Raw genomic sequence first — 17,463 nt, 5'->3', positions numbered from 1 at the left:
GCTTTCAACTTGCATGCAGGAAGGGTCAGGTATTCATAGTTCATCGGAGTTCTAGGGCAATTTGTTCAGGGAAGCTATATTTATAAAACTGGTTAAAATCATTTATATATGTGTATAAACAGGTTTGTAAGGTTTTTGAGCTAGCATAACTTGAATAAAAATAACAGATCTTGTTACCGCTGTTCAGAGACAGCGAAGACCAAGTTAGAGATTGGGACTACAAGGTTAGATTTAGAAACACATTTTTCCAAGTTGTAGACACCCATGATAGTTTATTTCATTGTATCCCATTTTGTTTTACTGAACACTGTCCAAACATAGTATCTAAAACATATGCAAAAGTCAAATAAGCCTGTATCTCAGCATGAGGGAGGCTGAGGCAGGAGGGTCTTGAGTTGCAGGCCAGCCTGGGCTACATAGTGAGACCCTACTTCAAAACCCCCCAAAAGAAGCCAGGTACTGGGGCTCATACCTTGTAAATCCTAGCTACTCAGGAGGCTGTGTTCTGAGGAACAGTTTGAAGCTAGCCCAGGCTAGCTAGGAAAGTCTGTGAGACCCTTATCTCCAATTAACCACCTGAAAACTGGAAGTGGAGCTGTACCTCAAAGTGGGAGAGCACTATCCTTTAGCAGAATAACTCAGGGACAGCACCCAGGCCCTTAGTTCAAGTCCCAAGACTGATCTTCCCCTTACCCCCCAGAAAAAATCCAAAAAGAATAGCTCTTACAAGCTAATAAAATAAATGTAAACAAAAGCAAAAAAAGACATTCAGGTTCTTACCACTTAGTTGGGAAAACTGAGATACTAGATGCTTCTTGTTTGGGGCAGACTGTGTTAGGGGCTCACACATGTTAGGCAGTCCTTGTACCACTGAGAGCATTTCCTGCTTTGTATCATGACATTTGTGTAAGACAGACTAGTTCTCAAGTGTGTAGAACCAAAGTCTGCTGATGTACTTGTTATCTTTACTCTTAGCAATGTGCCCTTATTGTTTCTTACTTTCAGTATTTGAGAAAGAGCTCAGGTCAGTGATCATGATCCCAGTGACCACATTGTGTTTGTGTCTTGGGCAGTCAAGTCACCTCAGTTTTCTAAATAAAATAAGCATCATTGATACTTTAACTCACAGCCCTACATTCTGGACAGCTGGGTAGGTGGATGTGCAAATGGTTGGGCTGAACCCTTTGCTCTTCCAGTCCTGCCTGCCCAGCTCTGATTTCCTCCTCTTGAGCTTCTGGGCTGCTTCTCTTGGCACTGCTTGTCAGCTGAACTTGGTAGGCAGGGCCAGAGGGTGAGGATGCAGGGGTGGACTGGCTGGGAATGGGGCCATCTCCTGTGCTTGCTGCAGACCAGCAGAAGATTGTGGTTTTTCTTTGGAGCATATGCTTACACATGGTAGAGATGGGATTTCTCTATCCACACTGAGGTTTTTGGAAGATAGTTAAATGTTTCAAGGTGCTACAGTCCTTCAGTATTGCTTTTCTAGACAAGCAAATTAAACCTGTTAGATATGTGTGCCTGTTAGAACTAGAGTAAAAGTCTCTCAGGACTTCATTAATAAGTCATGTAAAAAATACAGATTTTGACAGAGGGAGGGAGAGAGGTGGAAGGGAGTGGAAAAAAAATTAAGTATTGAGTGATCTTTTGATACTTTCATAGTTTCTGGAGTATTTCTTTGACTCTGTTAACAATTTCCCTATAATTTTGTGATACAGTTCAATCTAACAAAGCTATACCAAAAAATAACTTCTAAGGCATTGAATTACACTAACTGATTTGTTTCTTGCATCTTAAGTTTATTTAAGTCTAGGTGTTAGAAAGCTCTAGTAATTGGAATTTGATGTATGGCATAGTAAGGGTTTTACAAGCAGATTAGGGGTTAAATGTATATGTAGACATTAAAATTGCTTCATTAAAATCTCTCAGTGTGACTTTTTCTAATAGGGAAAATCGTTGATTGTAATCACCTGTTCTCCCATGTGTGGTTTAGAAGTTGATCTTGAGAACAGTTTTAGAGAGATTCTTTTAAAAGTTTTTCTGCTATAAATAGAACCTTATGTGTAGAAGGAAATAACCCTAAACTTGCCTTAAGTCCTATTGTAACTACTGTCCTTCCCTATGAAATTTGTTTTCTCAAGACTAGTTCTCCTGGGCATATCAGGAATATCACCAAATCAGGCAAAAAGTAACCATGGCTATGTATAGTCACTAAGTTAGATATTAGCTAGTTCATGATACACACTTAGGCTCTGTTAGTAATAGAGCTCACGGCTGTTGCTGTTCCTCATACTGCCTTATGTCATAGTTCAGTTTGGCTTCTGCAGTTCTACCTTTTGAAAGACCATTCTCAGAGGACTTTAAAAGGAGAGAGTCAGGACAGTTGCTACTTGTGAATCTGTTTAAATATCACCAGATTTCAGGGCTTTTATTTTTAATTTCTTTGTAAAGATATCAATTGATTATTTAAATGTGCCAGTCAATTTATAGAATGTAACTAGGGTTCAGAAAACATAAGTACAGAAGACTTCTATATTTTGCAATAGCAGGAAAACTTCAAGAGAAATTCAAGAGAGCTGCTAGGAAATTTTTAATTTTTTACCTCTTTGAAAACATACTGTCTAAAAGGATAAGGATTTGACACATTTATTTTTCCAGACCTTTTTTTGTGTGTAGGTGTGCCAGCCCTAGGGCTTGAACTCAGTATCTAGGTGCTGTTCCTGTTTCTGTGCTCAAGGCTGGCACTCTGCCACTTGACCTACAGCTCCATTTCCAGCTTTTTGGTAGTTAATTGGAGGCAAGAGTCTTATATCTTTTCTTGCCTAGGTTGGTTTTGAACCATAATATTCAAATCTCAGCCTCCTGAGTAGCTAGGATTACAGGCTTGAGCCACCAGTGCTGGGCTCAGACATTTCTTTTTATGATAATTAAGTTTTCTCTAGTAATAATTCATAAAATACTCTAGAGTTTGTATAATACTCCTCTTGCCTCTGGCTGCTAAACAGGGCTACTAGCGAATAAAAATGTAGACAAATTATGGCTTAACACATGCTATCTATGTATAGGAAAAGCAGAATAGACCTTTCTAACCCGAGGTGATTCTTAAGGAAACCCACGCTTGAGGAAATTACAGTTTATAGTGAAGGGCAGGCGATACTCCAGATTCATAAGTTTATATTGAAGACGGGTTAAGCAAGGCCTGGCGTGTAGTTTTTGAATGCTGTTGTTAGATGCTATTTTTTTTTTTTTGTTCTTTTTTGGTGGGGGAGGGGGGGTAGTCCTGGGGCTTGAACTCAGCGCCTGGGCAATGTCCCTGAGCCTCTTTTGCTCAAGGCTAGTCCTCTACCACTTGAGCCACAACACCACCTCCAGCTTTTTCTGTTTATGTGGTACTGAGGAATAGAACCCAGGGCTTCATGCATGCTAGGCAAGGAGTCTACCACTAAGCCACATTCCCAGCCTATAGCTGCTATTATTGTTAGCTTTAGTTTGTCTTCTTGGTCATGGACATAGACATGTCTAAGGACAAAGAACTCTGACCAAGGATAGAGTAAAAGGAGACTGTGGTGGTTAGAACTAATGAAACAAGAAGATTCAATGTAAAATTGTGTTCTGTCCTCACTGTGTTGTGTGTCAGCAGTGCTTGGGTTGGGAGACTTTTCTATCTTGGTTTAAGATATATAGAAAAAACATTTCAGGAGATGTAGGTCTGAGTTAGATAATTACTATAGCTAGCCATCTTCACCCTAGATGGCTACATGCTTGGAGCTGGGTGCAGAACTGCTCTCTTTTCTGATGAGATTGTGTTCACTTACATGACACAATCTTCCTTTTAATCATTACGTTCTGTCCTATTTGCAGGTTCAAAATGTATTGATTTAAGCTATGGACATACATAGGAAGTGGGAAAAATTGTTTTAAATGAGAAAGTTATTTTATGTGAATAGGAATAGTAAAGATACCACCAAGAAGGGAGAGAGGGAAAGAATGCTGTGGACAGATTAAAAAAAATTTTTTTTTTGCCTTGCTAGGCACCAGTGGTTCAGGCCTGTCATCCTGGCTACTCAGGAGGCTGAGATCTGAGGATTGTGGTTTGAAGCCAGCTGGGCAGGAAGGTCTGTGAGACCCTTATCTCCAGTTAACAACCAAAAAAACAAAACCCCACCAAAAACAAACCAAAAGGGAGCTGTAGCTCAAGTGGTAGAGCATTAACTTTGAGCAAAAAGCTCAGGGACATCACCTAGGTCCTGAGTTCCAGCCCCAGCACTGGAACACCCCGCACACAAGCAAAAAAATTGCCCTTTGAAAATTGACCATGTTAGGAAGCCTGGGATGAAGTGCTGCATCATGAGATTGCACTGCAGTTTATGTTGTTGTGAGACCACATGTGTGCACATACACGCACACTCCACGTGGCCACACATGCACACACAGATTTCTGTGTTCACCTGATTTCTCTTACTTAAAATAATTTTGTGTGTATGTGGTGCTGGGGTTTGAATACAGGCCCTTAATTGCTAGGCAGGTATTCTACCACCTGAGCCAGAGCCCATGTTCCCTCTTGTTATTTTTTTAATTAGGGTCTTACATTTATGCTCAGGCCAGTCTGGACTGCTATCTTCCTTTTTTTTATACTTGCTGAGTATCTAGCATGGTGTGTGACATCACACCCAGCCTAGTTGGCTTTGAACTGTAATCCTCTCAATCTCAGCCTTCTGAGTAGCTATAATTATAGACATGAGATAAACCATCATGCTGTTTTATTTAAAATACCTTATAGTTTTTTTCACCAAGACCTTTCCTCTCTCCCTCTTCCTAGAAGGCCAGCCTGGAGGTCAGTCAGAGTGATACAAGTATCTCCTCATCAGAACAAAAGAGCAAAAGCAGTCTGCACTCATTAGCCCATGAAACAAAAATCGGGTCTTTCTTCAGCAACACCTCTTTAGATGTCAAAGACAAAGCTGGCGTTGATGCAGATGAGGATGATATGGAAGGAGACTCATTCTTTGATGATCCCATCCCTAAACCTGAAAAAACTTACGGTTGGTGAGTAGACTCTTTGGATTATCTAACTCTAGAGTCTTACAAATATAACTTCTATTTTTATTATATGCATAAAAAGCAATGATTTAATAGTTCCATAATTATTGAATCCATAAATCTGGTTTGTGTCATTAAAACTTGTTATGCTGTTAAAATCATCCCAGGTTTTTGAAGAAACCAGATATAACTTGTTTTACTGAGCTAGCCTTCACTGAGTATCTGCCACATGACAGATGCTCTTTTAGGGACAGAATGCAGCAATATTAGAAGAGTCAAAATTCCCCCTCCCCCCCCATGGAGTTCACCCTCTGACTCGGAAGAAGTGTTGGGTGATGGGAGCAGCTCTGGCCATGTGGACTTCAGTGGCACATCAGAGAAGGGCGACACTCAAGCTGAGCTGAAATCTGCAGAAGGCACACAGAATCTGAGGTCATAGAGCTCTTGGAGAGGACCCAGGAAATGCCAAGGTGTTCTACCAGCCAGAGGATAGAAGCAAGAAAGTACAGTCATGGCAGAGAAAGTGAGGGGTGGTACAGGGTTAGCCCAAAGATAGAGGCTGGCTGGCTGTAGGAGGGTGATGAGACTCGTCACACAGGGCAAGATGGGCCCAGGTTGCTCTGCACTTGGGCACAGGGTTTCCAGTAGGGGATGCTTAAGATATTCAGGTCCCGGTGCTGCACCCCGGCTCGGAGCTGCCTGTTGGCTGCCATGCTCGCCCTGGGGCTACGGCGATGCCCCTGCTCCCCAGGTTGTTACTTCAGGGTGGGGTGGGTGACAGACAGACAGACTGACCTATAGATCCTCACTGGCTCTGGAATGCGTACATGGAGTAGAGGTAATGGGGAAGGGCAGACCCCACCGGTGTCCCTGTTAGAGCCCAGGAACTGTCAATCACAGGGCTTGCTTGAAAGCCACCTGGTTCAGGCCCCTGTACCATACACACATATATATGGATTGAACTCAGAGCCTTGTTAATGGTGAGAGGGCCCACTTTTGAAGTACCCGGTGTGAGAGACAAGCACATGAACCAATATGGTGCTTCCTTTTCAAAAGTTGCTGGAGAAGAGGCTGGGAAGATGGCTCAGTGGTAGAATGCTTGCCTTGCATGCATAAGACCCTGGGTTCAATTCCCTCAGCACCACATAAGCAGGAAAAGCTGGAAGTGGTGCTATGCTCAAGTGGTAGAGCACTAACCTTGAGCTGAAGAACTTGAGGGAGAGCGCCCAGGCCCAGGGTTCAGGCCCCATGATCGACAAAAAAAAAAAAAAAAAGCTGGAGAAATACAAGAACATCAATGAAAATGAGCTCCTTGGCAAACTGTCAGAGGAGGAACTAAAACAGTTGGAAAATGGCCTAGATGACCTTGATCCTGAGAGTGCAACACTTGGGTTTGATTTCAACAGAAGGACCAGACACAGAAAACAGCCACTGGCCCATTTGACCTGGGTCAGATGGCACAGTTGAGCAGTTGTGTGAATGCCCGGAGTGTGGCTTACTGGTTTAAGAAGATGTTGGTTGGATGGTCAGTAGTCTATTGGACTGTGAGAGTAGCAAATAAGAGAGGGGCTTGCATTTGAGCTGTTGATGAGGCAATTGTGTAGTTTGTAGGTAACTTAGAAGCCAGGAGACTGGAGGAGATAAGAACGTGGGCCCTGTGGCACCCCTAGTCATTCAGGTGAGCAGGAAATGTAAAGGAGATATAGAGAGCATTGAGAATAGGTGTCCTGGTAAGAGCAGGCAGAGGGAGCAGTTTGGATTTAGATATATGGAGGTTAGTAGTGTCCTTGGCAGATGGTTTTATCAGAATGCAATAGGTACAGGCTTTTGATGGTGCCCAAGAAGGAATGAGAGGATAGGGTTGTAAATGACAATTGTCGGATGAGTCACAAAGGCTCTAGAGGATTGGGGTGGTGGCTATAGGGTCATAATGTGGGCTTAAGCAGTTTGTTCATGTACAAGACCCAGCTCTTCCTCTTCTTCTTAGTCAGTGGTTCTTCAACTTCCTGGTTATTCAGGAGTCACCCTGGAGTCCTCTGGTTCTATAACGTATCAACAAAACCTTCTGGATAGAACCTGAAAATACTTTTAACACTCATGACTTTTACCATCCTCTCTTGTCCGAATATCTTTTTTTTTTTTTTTCAAAGAATAAAAACCAATTTAATGTGGAAGTTCTTTTTTTTTTTTGGGTCCGGTTGTGGGGCCTGAACTCTGGGCCTGGGTGCTGTCCCTCAGCTCTTCAGCTCAAGGCTAGCGCTCTACCACTTGAGTCACAGCGCCACTTCCAGGCTTTTTTTCTTTTTGCTTATGTGGTGCTGAGGAATCGAACCCAGGGCCTCAGGCATGCAAGGCAAGCACTCTACCACTGAGCCACCTTCCCAGCCCCTTAATGTGGAAGTTCTTGGGAAACAAAAGGGCTGTCTTTTTGTCCTTCAAGTTCCCATAATTTTTTTCTTGATTTTTAACTCTGGGTAACCGTTTTGTAGAATGGTCACTGTGTGTGCACTTTATAGCAAAGTGTTTCAGGTAAGTATCTGCTTCTTAGGACAGGAGAATGAGTGATGTGAGTGCTGTCTAGTTGCAGGATGCATTGTCCAGGGAAGTTGCCCTTGCCAATAGAGGAAGGAGAAGCAGAGGGGTCTATGAGTAGCACCTCTGCACACTCTCATGCACCTAAGTTAACAGCCAACACTATGCATTCCTGTAAGGTGAGAATGGACTAGAAAGTACAGGCCTGCCAAACAGGGTAAACCATACCTTCAAGATGGGATATGCATGACTCAAAGTCCATTGGGGCTTTCTGAGCAATACTTATACCTTGGTTGTGTATCTGGGTGACAAAAACTTCTGAAAACAATTATAGGTAGTAAAAATGTTAAAGCTGAATTTTTGCAGTGATGAAGAGTGAGTGAGTTGTTACAAACCTGCTGTGTGGATTTGTGCTTCATCGGCAGTAGGCATACTGATCATCATCGGACTTGAAAGCACGTTGCTTAAACCCAGAACAATAGCTCCTGACTTTGTAGTGGCAGAACAAAAGTTTTTAATGGCAGAAACTGAGATTACCACTTAACTGTCGCTTCTTGTTGGTAGGAGAAGTGAACCCAGGAAGCAAGTGGGAAGCCTAGCCTCACTCTCGGATGTACCCCCCGTGAGGAGTGGACTCAGCTCCCTGGCTGGAGCCCCTTCCTTAAAAGACTCAGAGAGTAAGTGTCTAAATACACACAAATACTTTTTTTTTTTTTTTGACAAACTAGTGTGGAATTGTTGATTTTCTTCCCCCAGGAACGTGTGAAATATAGATAGTGATTTTATCATTTAGATTTTTCCAATTAATAGTATTTTTTGTTTGTTTTAAATTTCTTTTCATTTATTTTTGTTGTAAACGGTACTGTAGTCCCTCGGTATCTACAGTTTATGGTTCTAGGAGACTGCTACTAATAAAAAAATTAATGCTCAAGATGCCTAAAGTTATTACTGTATTTTGGTTGCCTTTTTTCCTGTAATGTCAACTTCTGCTAAAGACATACAACCTTTAAACAGGTGTAAAATGTACACCTTTATCATTTAAGGTAACATGCCTTTTTGACTAAGGACAATTTCCATAACTAACCTTTTGGGGCACTGTTTGCTTTTGGAAAGCAGATTTTCACAGAATTCAGGGCAAGGCAGTACTTGTGGATTCCACGAAAACAACTGATGGACTGACTAAGGCAATGAGGGAATTAAAAGGTTTGGGCTTAAAAGGCAAAACTTGAACCCTGTGTAATATGTTCTTATTTTTAACTTTTGGCTCTCTCAGGGATTGAACCAGGGCCTTATGCTTCCTTGGTGAGGGGGAGCTCTGCCATTTGAGTCCTTTTGTTTTTGTTTTGCATTTGAGATAGAGTCTTACTGACTTTGCTGGGCTAGACTTGAACTGGAGATCCTCCCACCTCTACCTCCATAGTTCCTCCCACCTCCACCTCCATAGTACAGGATTATAGATATGTGCAACCATCCCAGCTTTCTCTGGCCTTTTCCTCTGCTATAGGAATACTTCAAGGAAATATACTTCTATGTTATTATATATTTCTATATTATTATATAATATAATATATATAAGACATATATATATATATGTTTAAAATATAACCCCAGCTAATGATGATCTGGCATATGAGTTTTGGATTTTATGCAAATTTTATTCAAAAGGAAATCATACCTTGAACTTTGATCCTCTGTCCTCTATCACAGTATTGGACAACTGGAACTGAAACTTCACTCAACCACAGGACCCTAAGGGAAAGATGCTGTACAGTGCACTGTGCTGTGCTGTTCAATAGGTTAGGTCTAGTAAATACAGTTTTCATTTATAATCTCTTATTGGATATTCAAAGTGACTTGTTGGTTTTAAGTCCATTTTTTTAAAAAGTGGGGTTCAGGTTTATAATTCTAACTCCTTGGGAAGTAGAGACAGTAGGATTGAGCTTGAGCTGTCTGAAAACCAAACAAAAAAATTGTTCTGTGATACTAGGGTAATCGTGATAGGAATGTTAGATGAAACATGGTTTGCAGGACCATAGATCTGGGATGTCTTTATGTATACAAGAGACAGAGATAGCACACCTGGAATTGTGTAAGGCAAAGTCTGGTGTCTCATGCCTGTAGCTCTAGCTATTCAGGAGGCTGAGATCAGTCTGAGGATCATATTTCAAAGCCAGCCCCAGCAGGAAAGTCTGTGGAAACTCTATCTTCAATTAACCACCAAAAAACCAGAAGTGAAGCTGTGGCTCAAGTGGTAGAAAACTAGCCTTGAGCACAAAAACTCAGGGACAGCACCTAGGCCCTGAGTTCAAGCCCTAGGACCACACACACATACTCTCTCTCTCTCTCTCTCTCTCTCTGTCTCTCCTACCTAGGTCCTGAGTTCAAGCCCTAGGAACACACACACACACACACACACACACACACACACACGCACGCACGCGCACGCGCGCACACCCAGCATGGCCCTAAATGTGTAGTTTTGCAGTCCATACTTTGTGCCATATCACTGTCAGTATAGCACATACCTGTGAGTATGGACACAGGTTTGCTTCTTCAGAGCTTCCTGGCATAGTCTTAAAAAAACCTTCAAATAGCTGACAAGAAATTTCAATTGAACAGACCCGTTTATGCGTAGTGTCTTGCTCAGTGTCGCCCCTTCCACCATCCTCTCTATGCCATCACCACCTGTCTCAAGTTTCCTAGCTCCATTTTCATGTCTGTACATTGAGTATTACGACTACGTTGCCCACATTCATCTTTCCATTCACCCACCCACTGGTGTTACTCAAAGTATGTCTCAGTGTCTTAATACTCATTTTGTTGAACTGACCAAAGGAGTCACACTGCAGAATTCTGTTTCCTATATCATACTTCAGTCAGTTTGCTTGTATGTATGCTTTCATATCTGTTTATATTTTAGATTGAATATCACATATGAGAGAAAACATGCACCCTTTGTTTTTCTGAGCCTGGCTTACTTCATATGATTTGTTGTAGGGTCCTCCATGTCTTTGCAAACAATATATATAATATTCTTCCTGATGGATGAATAAAATTTTGTGTGTGTGTGTGTGTGTGTGTGTGTGTGTGTGTGTGTGTGTGTGTGTGTGTGTGTGTGTGTGTGTGTGTGTGTGTGTGTGTGTGTACACATACCACTTTTACATTTTCTTTATGCATTCATTATAGGACATCTGGTCTGGTTCCATCGTTCGGACTGCTATGAATAGTGTTCAGGAATGGCATTGCTGGATTATAGGGTAGTTGGTTTTTTTCTTTTTTTTCTTTTAGGGAATCTCCATAGTGACTTCCGCAGTCATCTCCTGATTTGACTTTCTACCATCATTATAATATAGGGTTCCTTTTCCCTACATCCTTGTCGGCATTTTTGTTGATGGCATTGTACCTGGAGTGAGATAGAATCTCAGGGTTATTTTCATTTTCATTTCCTTTATAGCCAGGAATGCTGAGCAGTTCTTCATATGTTAATTGACTATTTTCACTTCTGAGAGGGGTTTATATCATTCCTTTAGCCTATTCATTAATTGGGTTATTGATTATTTGGGGTTTTCAAAACTCCCTGTATATTCTAACCTTTGTTAGATATATAGCTGGCAAAGATTCTGTAGTCTCTTTTCAGATTAGTGATGATATCCTTCACAGTGCTGTTTAGCTTGATGTAATCCCTGTCAGTTCTCCTTCCTATTTGGTGAATGACTGGAGTTATAATTCAGGAAGTTTCTGCCTATGCCACAAAGTTCTAGTGTTTACTTTTTCTTGTTGTAGTTTCAAAGCAGGTCTTGAGGTGTTTCATCTACTCTGAATTGGTATTAACACAGGGTGACAGTGATTCCATTTTATCGTTCTGCATGTGGATATCCTGTTCTCCCTTCTCCATTTATTGCAGAGGCTTTTTTTCAACATCGACTTTAGGCTCTCATGTCAAAAATCAGATGGCTATAGATATATAGGTTCATTTCTGGGTCTTCTAATTTGTTCTATTGGTCTTTAGGTCTTTTTTTTTTTCTGGTACCAAGCTGTTTTTTATGGCTCTGTAGTAAAGTTTGAAGCCTGGAATTGTGATATCTCTAACAGTGCACCCCCCTTTTTGTTGTTGAGGATAGTTTTGGCTATTTGGGGCCTATAGTGATTGCAGATGAGTTATAGAATTGGGATTTCTATAGCTGCAAACAATGACATTGGGATTTTGATGGGTTTTGCATTGACTTTGGCAATATAGCTATTGTCACAATATTAATTCTGCCAATCCATAAACACGAGAGTCTTTCCACCTCTGATGTCTTCTTCAATTTTTTCAAGGTTTTCTACTTTCACTATAGAGGTCCTTCCTATCTTTGGTTTGGGATTTGTGTGTATCTGTGTGGGTGTGTTGTCCTGTGGCTTGAACTTGGCCTGGTCATTGTCCCTGAACTTTTATGCTTAAGGCTAGTAGTATTCAACCAATGGAGCCAAGCTCTACTTCTGGCTTTTTGATGGCTAATTGGAAATAAATAATCTCACAGACTTTTATTTGTGCTGGATTTGAACCACAATCCTCAGATCTCAACCTCCTGAGTAGCTAGCATTACAGGCATGAGCTACCTGCTCCTAACTTTGGTTAAGTGTATTCCTAGGTACTTTCTTTGAGGCGACTTTTCTGTTAATTTTATTCTCTTCTTTCTTACTAATGTAGATAAATGAGGACTCTCCATTATTGGTTTTGTAATTTGTGGTACAGTTGTGATTAGAACCTACAAGTGTGGAATCTCAATGTTGTTTTGGTTTGCAAATGTTAAGCAAAGGATATTTAGCCAACAAACTAAAAAGACAGCCTATAGAATGGGGGAAGATTTTTGCCAGGTACACATCAGAGAATGGCCTAATACCCAGAATGTACAGCGAGCTCAGAAAAAATAAACCAACAAAACCAATAACCCAATTAATAAATGAACTAATTAGCTAAAGACAGTCTTAGAAGAAAAGAAGTGAAAAGGGCCAGTAGAAGAAAATACTCAACAGTTTGAACTCGTGAATAAATTATCCACTGGTGAACTTAGCCCCCTGTGGTCCAGTCACACTACCAGCTAGGGACTGGACCTTTGCCATGGAAGGGGACACCTTGCATCCTTACAACCACAGCCATGATCATTATGGAGGATGATAGTTTAGGGAGGAGGACTCTGGGACCTAAGGACTGAGGAAAAAAAAAGGCTGGGTTGGTAAATGAGATAGCAATTGAATGGAAACATTCCAAGGAAATATATAGTCCATGAACTTACTGAAATGCCAGTGAAGAGTCTTGTCAGTAAAGAGTCTTGTTTTGGTTAAAAAGGGAGACAGTGTATGAGTCAAACAACTGATAATGACAATTTATAAGTTTTTCTAAGTTGTAGCTTAATACAAAGTCTCAAACTGCAAAAAAAATAAAAACGAAAACACAGCTTAGAGGACATTGTATTCTAAACGTTACTTTAATGCTGATACTGTTTTTTTTTTCCTTTCACAGGTAAAAGAGGAGGTGCAGTTTTGAAAGATTTGAAATTAATCAGTGATAAAATTGGATCACTTGGGCTAGGTAATTTGATTTTTAATTTTAGTGTTGATTGCTTTACAGTAATCATCTTTTGGGATAAAATCTTGACTGGCAAGGGAAAGAACCTACATAGAGGATCGTAGTGCTCTTCTTTCAGCAGGTTTTTGAGTAGTTGACCTGTGTCCAGGGTTACGGCCTGAGGCTGGAATGATGGGAGCTGCAGTCAGTACGTCAGTACAAGGAGCTGTGATCACTTTCTGCCTTTGTCTTGTGGAGCTCAAGCTGTAGTGAGGGAGGAGGGAAGCCCCAGGAGCTGTAGAATTTTGCAGGTTAGAGGGCCATTGTCATGGGGCACGGAGATGGACATGATCTGCATTTCTGTGCAGAGTTGGTGCAGAGGTAGTGCCATTCTCTGGGTGCTGGGAACACCTTGTCCAGGTCATAGGTTTGAGTTTAATGGAGGAGATAAGTGTGTAAAGATGAGGTGAGATGTGATGTGGTGATAGCAGATGTTGGTAAGTGCCCTGCAAATAAACTGAGTCCTCCAGAAGTAGGAGACCCAGTGTGATGGAGTTCTGGGCCAAGTGTGGAGAGCATGGCTTTTTCGGCTGTGAAAGCAGCAGGTGTGGTGGGGAGCTGGGTGATGTGGAGGGAATGGGACCGCTGGGCTCCCCATGGCCTTGTCCTGTCCTCTCTGTGGCTCTGGCGCTGTTGTGGTCCCCTAGGCTGCCAACACTACCCTGGGCATGTAGGGGACAAGCCCTTCAGCAGGCTGGTGAGAAAGGGTGCAACCGCGTGCACGCGTGCTCTTTCCATGGCAGCTCCAGCATGTATGGGGCGGTTCTCAGAGTGCGCCTCATCTTCCAGAGAAACAAGTGGGAGTGTTCATGCACAGAGCTTGGGTTGAGTGCCAGAGACTTGGTAAAAATCTGGTGTTGCCAGGTTGCTGGGTGTAGGGAGCTTAAAATGAGCTTCCCTTTCTTACCTTGTAAGTGAAACCAATACCATCTTCCCCACTTCAGACTACGTAGGATTTAAGTATGTATACAGAAATTTTAAGTACAGTGCCTGGCATGGTAGGGGCCTCTCACATGCTAGCTTCCTTTTTGTGTTACTTTGTTCCCCGTTTGCAGCCTTTTGCAGAAGAATAGATGTTCCCTGAACTACCCGGATTCTTGTTCCACAAGTGCCCCGGAGTCCTGGTAACGCTGAGTGCTGGTGGTGCGGCCCTTGCTCTGTGTGCATCCCGATGTTGCTGGCTGGCCAGCGAGGTGGGCCCGCTCTCCCTCCTCCCTGTTCCTCTGTGGGCGTGAGCGCACCGTGGGCGCGTGCTTTCCCACTGGGCCTCAGCGAGTGTTTACCACTCAGAGCCGTCTTGACTGCGTGATGTCACCACGGTTGCTCTGACCCTTTCTGTCCTGGTTGTTTGTGTTCTTTCACTCTGTTGCCAACCCTTGAGTTTGTCTCTGACGCTCTGCCCTCTTGTCTGAGTAAGAAAAGGTGGGGAGCGTTCTTTTCCTTGCTGGGGACTAGGCAGGAAAGGGGCAGGTCTGCGGGGCTTGGGCGCATGGATCTGAGTTTGGGTAGTTCCACAGGCCAGGCAGACCTGCTCACGAGCAGGCGTTTGCCAGTGAGCTAGAAGTAGGAGTCAGTGGAAGTAGTTTTGTTTGGTGGCGTTGCAGCATTGTTGTTTGATGTTATTGTAAATGTACATGACAATGCTCTAGGTATTTTAAGTCATCTCATAGATGTTAGTGGGATTATGTGGGATGATAATGATGCTAGTGACATGTGCCTGGTACTATACAAAGAAACAGCTGCATTATCTTGTGAGGAGGTAGACTGTAGTATTATCTCCATTTTTACAGACAAAGACCCTAGGTTACATAATGTGCCCAGGGATCATAAGCTATTAGAAACTTGACCTATCACCCAAGGGCCGTGATTTACCTCTGTGGTTCTCCTTTAGACATTGAAATATTTCAGTTGGAAAGTAAATTCTGAGTTTCCTAAGGATAATTTATAAAGGTTTAGAACATAACCTATTTTAGTTGGATGTACAGTATTAAAGCTATGGAAATGGACAGGTATTCTGTCTAACCCAAGAGTTATGAAACTAAAGAATAGTTATTTTAGGCTTTGTGGGCCTCAGATAATGTCAGTCACATATCTTTCTATTATTATTATTTTTAAACTGCAAAAACTGCTCCTGGTTGTTTGTACAAAAAAGAGATTATTGGTCAGAGGCAAGAATCAAAGTAAAGGGAAGTGGTGCTTTGGCTCGAGTGGTAGAGTGCTCACCTTGAGCTGAAGAGCTGAGGGATAGCACCCAGGCCCAGAGTTCAAGACCCAGGACTGGCAAAAAACAAAAAACATTAAAGTAAGGAAAAGAGACTGTTGCAGAAGTCAGGGCAAAGGAGATGGGTAAAGGGCTCAGGTTGAGGCAGGTGCCCTGAGTAGGGCACTCCTAGCTACTCAGGAGGCTGAGCTCTGAGGATCATAGTTTAAAGCCAGCCTGGGTAGAAAAGTCCATGAAACTCTTACCTCCAGTTAACCACCAGAAAACTGGAAGTGGAACTATGGCTCAAAGTGAGAGAGCTAGCCTTGAGCAAAAGAGCTCAGGGACAGCGCCCAGGACCTGAGCCTGAGTTGAAGCCCCGGGACTGACACCCCCCACCCCCCTCCCCGGCCCTCCCAGCTGGCTCTGCACTGTCCTGGCTCTGGTCTGCTCTGCTGTCTGTTGGTGTTTGCACTTTGGTTCTTGGAGGCTCTCGTGCTCTACCACTGCCATTGTTGTTGACTGGCACTTGCCAACCAGCCGTCACTGTGGTTTGTTTATTGGAAGATTTGCTTTAAGCATCCAGATTAAAAAAAATAAAGACAGCTTAATTCAAGCTGTAGTGAAATCCAAAATCTTGGGTGAAGGTGTAGCTTAGTGGTAGAGGACAGGCGTAGCATACATGAGATCCTAGGCCCAGTCCCCACCTCCATCCCTTCACCAATTGTCAAAGTTTCCAGTAGAAGCTATGTTGCTTTCTCCTGCTTTTCCCCGTGCTCCGCCTGGTACTGCCTGTCTCCTGTTTGGCACTTGCAGCCCCTAAGCTTTTGAGGCTCTGTGTAGATAGGCTTTATTCTAGAGAGCATCGTGGAAGCTTGTTGCCAGCCAGTGCTCTTGTCAGGGGCTCACACAGGGTGAGTGCAGCACTAGCAGTGGCTTAGTTTCTTTGTTTTGTGACTCTGTCATACATGCCGGACACCTGGCTCTGGCTTTGCTCTGTATAACACCATTCTGTTACCTCCCATTCTTTCCAAAGCACACTTCTCTCGGTGCTCAGAGTGTCCATGGGAAAGTGGACGTCAGATTTCACTGCCTGGGCATTCACCCATTAGCTTCCATTCACACTTAGTCTGAAACCCAATCATTGTTTCCAGACCCTGGGTGCTGTGACCACTGCCAGCTTTGTCTGTCTCATGGGGATTGGTGTCCTTCCTTGATGGTGTCTTTCCTGGCGGGGTTTGTACATGGTTCCTTCTCTGAGAACCACCTCTCCTGGAACCGGTACCTCTGGCCTCCTTATCAGGTCTCAGTGCAGCTGCTGCCTTGCGTTTTCCTGCCGCTCTGGGGCACTGTTCCTTGCCTCTTCCTGTGGAATATCATCCGACGGGTCTGTTGGGGGTCTAGACGTCACTCACATGCGTTCAATGCATAGTCACACTCTTATTAAAGAGTTGTCTTCTTGGACTGTCCAGACCTCAGAATCCCCTAAAGTCTAGTCTCATGTTTGGAGGAGCGGGGACAGTGCTGGCAGTGTCTATGAGCAGCTTGTTGTTGAGCCAGAGTTTCTTCTGCTCTGCCTCTTCCCCTCTGCTGGCCAGCCCTTGCACTCCTCAGCTGCCCTAGAATACATGGAGGCACTGTCAGCAAGAATACCTTGGTATTCTTGCTCAGCAATCGGGGCACACTTGGGAGATGGTTGGTAGCGTGCTCAGCAGTCCAGGCCTCCCGGCACACTTGGATATGAATGTAGTACTGGACCTCCCTCCTTTCCTAGGGGATTACTGTGGCCCACATGAAAAGGCCGGCAATGATTGGGATGTGTTTGGCTATACTTAGTCACAGCCATGAAAGGGGCCCAAAGGCCCCTTGAGTCCTGGGCTGTTAGGTGGTGGTTCCAGTCTTCACCTGCTGCTGTCTGACAGGACCTGCTCTGACTTGGTGCATCCCACCTTGTAGTCTTTGTCAAGTGGTACAGCAGGCAAGTTGAGACATCTCCCTAGTTCATAGCAGGGCCACTGGAGAGGTCTGATGGCCTCTGCTGCACCAGGGAAGAGTGACATGAGCACACTCCTGTGAGCAGCCACCT

At 43.3% G+C, this 17,463-nt stretch overlaps 1 protein-coding gene across 5 annotated transcripts in view; it reads left to right on the top strand.

Moving 5' to 3' along the window:
* Positions 1-17,463, top strand: part of Cep43 (centrosomal protein 43) — a 40,085-nt gene that overhangs the window by 16,405 nt on the left and 6,217 nt on the right. For 4 of the 5 annotated variants that reach the window (XM_070010359.1, XM_070010360.1, XM_070010361.1 and 1 more), the window contains 3 exons: positions 4,817-5,043; positions 8,134-8,246; positions 13,073-13,141. In XM_070010359.1, the coding sequence (XP_069866460.1) occupies positions 4,817-5,043; positions 8,134-8,246; positions 13,073-13,141 (409 nt within the window). Of the gene's footprint in view, positions 1-4,816; positions 5,044-8,133; positions 8,247-13,072; positions 13,142-14,232; positions 14,371-17,463 lie in introns of all 5 variants that reach the window. The other variant, XR_011369299.1, reaches the window with a different exon arrangement.

Source organism: Dipodomys merriami, unplaced genomic scaffold (genome assembly GCF_024711535.1).
Source record: "Dipodomys merriami isolate MVZ:Mamm:240054 unplaced genomic scaffold, mDipMer1.0.p SCAF_8, whole genome shotgun sequence".
Lineage (NCBI taxonomy): Eukaryota > Metazoa > Chordata > Mammalia > Rodentia > Heteromyidae > Dipodomys > Dipodomys merriami.
The sequence above is the reverse complement of the archived record's forward strand: the minus strand, read 5'-3'. Positions and strand labels throughout refer to the sequence as shown.